The sequence below is a fragment of the Mandrillus leucophaeus genome, unplaced genomic scaffold (genome assembly GCF_000951045.1).
Source record: "Mandrillus leucophaeus isolate KB7577 unplaced genomic scaffold, Mleu.le_1.0 Scaffold1288, whole genome shotgun sequence".
In the NCBI taxonomy this organism is placed as follows: domain Eukaryota; kingdom Metazoa; phylum Chordata; class Mammalia; order Primates; family Cercopithecidae; genus Mandrillus; species Mandrillus leucophaeus.
In genome coordinates, this window is record NW_012101241.1 from 191,269 (window position 1) to 193,843 (window position 2,575).

The 2,575-nt window shown below is 43.9% G+C and overlaps 1 protein-coding gene across 1 annotated transcript in view; it reads right to left on the minus strand.

Annotated features, from left to right (window-relative positions):
- Position 1: 1 nt before the first annotated feature.
- The window catches only part of HMGB3 (high mobility group box 3), a gene marked incomplete at its 3' end in the record, with an annotated part of 6,248 nt that continues 3,674 nt past the window's right edge, over positions 2–2,575 (minus strand). Inside the window, exons 2-4 of the mRNA XM_011972335.1 lie at positions 1,561–1,715; positions 1,126–1,265; positions 2–176 (exon numbers count right to left, since the gene is read on the minus strand). Coding sequence (XP_011827725.1) covers positions 2–176; positions 1,126–1,265; positions 1,561–1,715 — 470 coding nt within the window. The remainder of the gene's footprint in view (positions 177–1,125; positions 1,266–1,560; positions 1,716–2,575) is intronic.

The window sequence follows — 2,575 nt, forward strand, 5'->3', positions numbered from 1 at the left end:
CCTTCTCATACTTCTCCTTCAGCTTTGCTGCCTTAGTGATGTAAGGCTGCTTTTCACTGTCATTTAAATTATTCCACATCTCACCCAGCTTTTTTGCCACATCTCCAATAGAGATGCCGGGGTTTGTGGATTTGATCTTGGGACGGAATTCTGAACAGAACAGGAAGAATCCAGACCTTGGAAGAATTACATAAATTACATGAGAAACCACAAAAATGTGAGTTTAAGTTGAAATCCCACATTCCTGAGTAGCACTCCCTCCTACCACTATGACTTCTCCCTAAAGTGAAGTAATCTATGATACCACATACAATGCTACACAGTTGTAGGTTCTCAAATGTATAAGGTTAGAAAAATATATGGTGCTAGGCCAGGCGCAGTGGCTCACGCTTGTAATTCCAGCACTTTGGGAGGCCGAGGCGGGCAGATCACCTGAGGTTCGGAGTTTCAGACCAGCCTGACCAACATGGAGAAACCCCGTCTCTGCTAAAAATATTAACCCCATCTCTGCTAAAAATATTAAAAAATTAGCCGGGCATGGTGGTACATGCCTGTAATCCCAGCTACTCGGGAGGCTGAGGCAGGAGAATCACTTGAACCCAGGAGGCAGAGGTCGCAGTGAGCCGAGATCACACCTTGCACTCCAGCCTCAGCAACAAGAGCGAAACTGCATCTCAAATACATATATATATGTGTGTGTGTGTGTATGTGTGTATATATGCATATATAATATATATGCGTATATATACGCGCATATATATATACACACACACACACACACACAGTACTGTCTCAGTCCTTCAATTACTGGGAAAGGCATAAAGAACATACTTCAAGGACCCTGACAACCAAAACTGGGGTGTCTCCTTCACAATGGAAAGGCCAATAGACAACCACTGTGAATGTGCACGCACAGCCCACAAACACCTCAGCCTTAACCACAGACAACGCTGGCACTGCATCGTAAAGCCCAAGTACAGAATGATTTGCAGAGGTATCGCCATCTTTTAAGTATCTTTTAAAAAATATTTCATTTTGAAATGAAATACAGGACGACCAAAAAACCAAATCCTCCAAGCAGAAGAAAAGGTATTAATTGTTATCCTGAATCCTATAGTCACTTACGGTGGCCTTTTGGGAGCATTAGGATCCTTCTTCTTCTTGCCTCCCTTAGCTGGTCCATAATCCTTCATTTCCCGATCATAGCGCACTTTATCTGCCTTTGCCATTTCATCAAATTTAGATTTCTCTTTCCCGGACATCGTCTGCAAAGAACAGGACTCGTTAAATCCCTCGATGCAGTGACATATACCTATTCAGTTTCTTGTGATTTAAGTGGCAGTTGCTAGAACCACTTGCAAAAGGGGGGTAGGTAAAGGCCTGAAACCTGTGCAGGGCCTTAAAAAAATAAAAGCACACACACAAAATTCTTAAGCAAAATGATTCTAAGTAAAAGTAAAAGAGGAAGCAAGCAGCCATCTGGGAGAAACTCTGAAGGTAAGTAACCCCAAAGTGAGAAACCCAACTAAGACTAGTTTGAAGGGTACAAAAGAAAAATACCTTCCACCTCTCAGAGCACTTCTTGGAAAATTCTGCAAAATTGACAGGGACCTCTGGGTTTTTCTTCTTATGTTCTTCTCTGCACGTCTGCACAAAGAAGGCATAAGCAGACATCTTGCCCTTTGGTTTCTTCGGGTCACCTTTAGCCATCCTGACTGTGACAGAAGAGAAACAAAGAAATACAATGAGGAAAAGTAAGGAGGAATTGACAAGAACTACAAGATGTACCAAAGGCAGAGCAAAATTAAAACTACACTTGCTATTAGGAAGTCCCCTTCCCCTAGTGCCCGACACCAGTGGCAGAAGGCAGAGTGGGAAAGAAATCAGCTTCACTGTCGCTTGTCATTTAACTTTTGACCAGCACGAAGCGCGCTGGTTTGCGAGTTACTTCTCAAGAGCGATCAAGTTCTTCAAATGGAGCCGACCCAAGTAGGGTACTCAGCGTTACGTTTACAGAACTGCTACGTTTTGGAAACTACAATCACAAAGTGGGAAGGGCACAGAGAGGACACATTTGGTAGGGGTGATGGAAGCTTGAAATCTATGACTTAAGACTATCTGGTCATCTGCTGTTACGCAATTAAAAATAACAACTCTTACCACTGCTGAACACAAGACCAAAGCAGGAGAACTATATGTAGGGGATATGTGAAATTGTCACTATTGTTGATGCGTTTTGGCTTATTAAAAAATGGCTTTACAACACGGGAGATCTGGAAAGTGAGCAGGTATCCCCGTATTATTAGTTCAATTCATCACTTCATCACTGTCTAAAGGGGGAGGGTGTATCAAAAGGGCTAGTCGTGCTCATCTGTAACCCACAACGCAGGTCCAGCCCAGAACACTTTCTCCAAAGTTTCCAAATAAAAATGCAGCTGCGGCATGTCATCGTCCCTGTCCCACCCCCCAGCTTCCCGCCATCTTTTCCTTTTCCCACACCCAAGGTCATCATGTAAAACTAAAGCGCTCCCCTTGGCAGCAGCCGCCTGCGAGGCTGCCCAACAGAGCCCCGCAG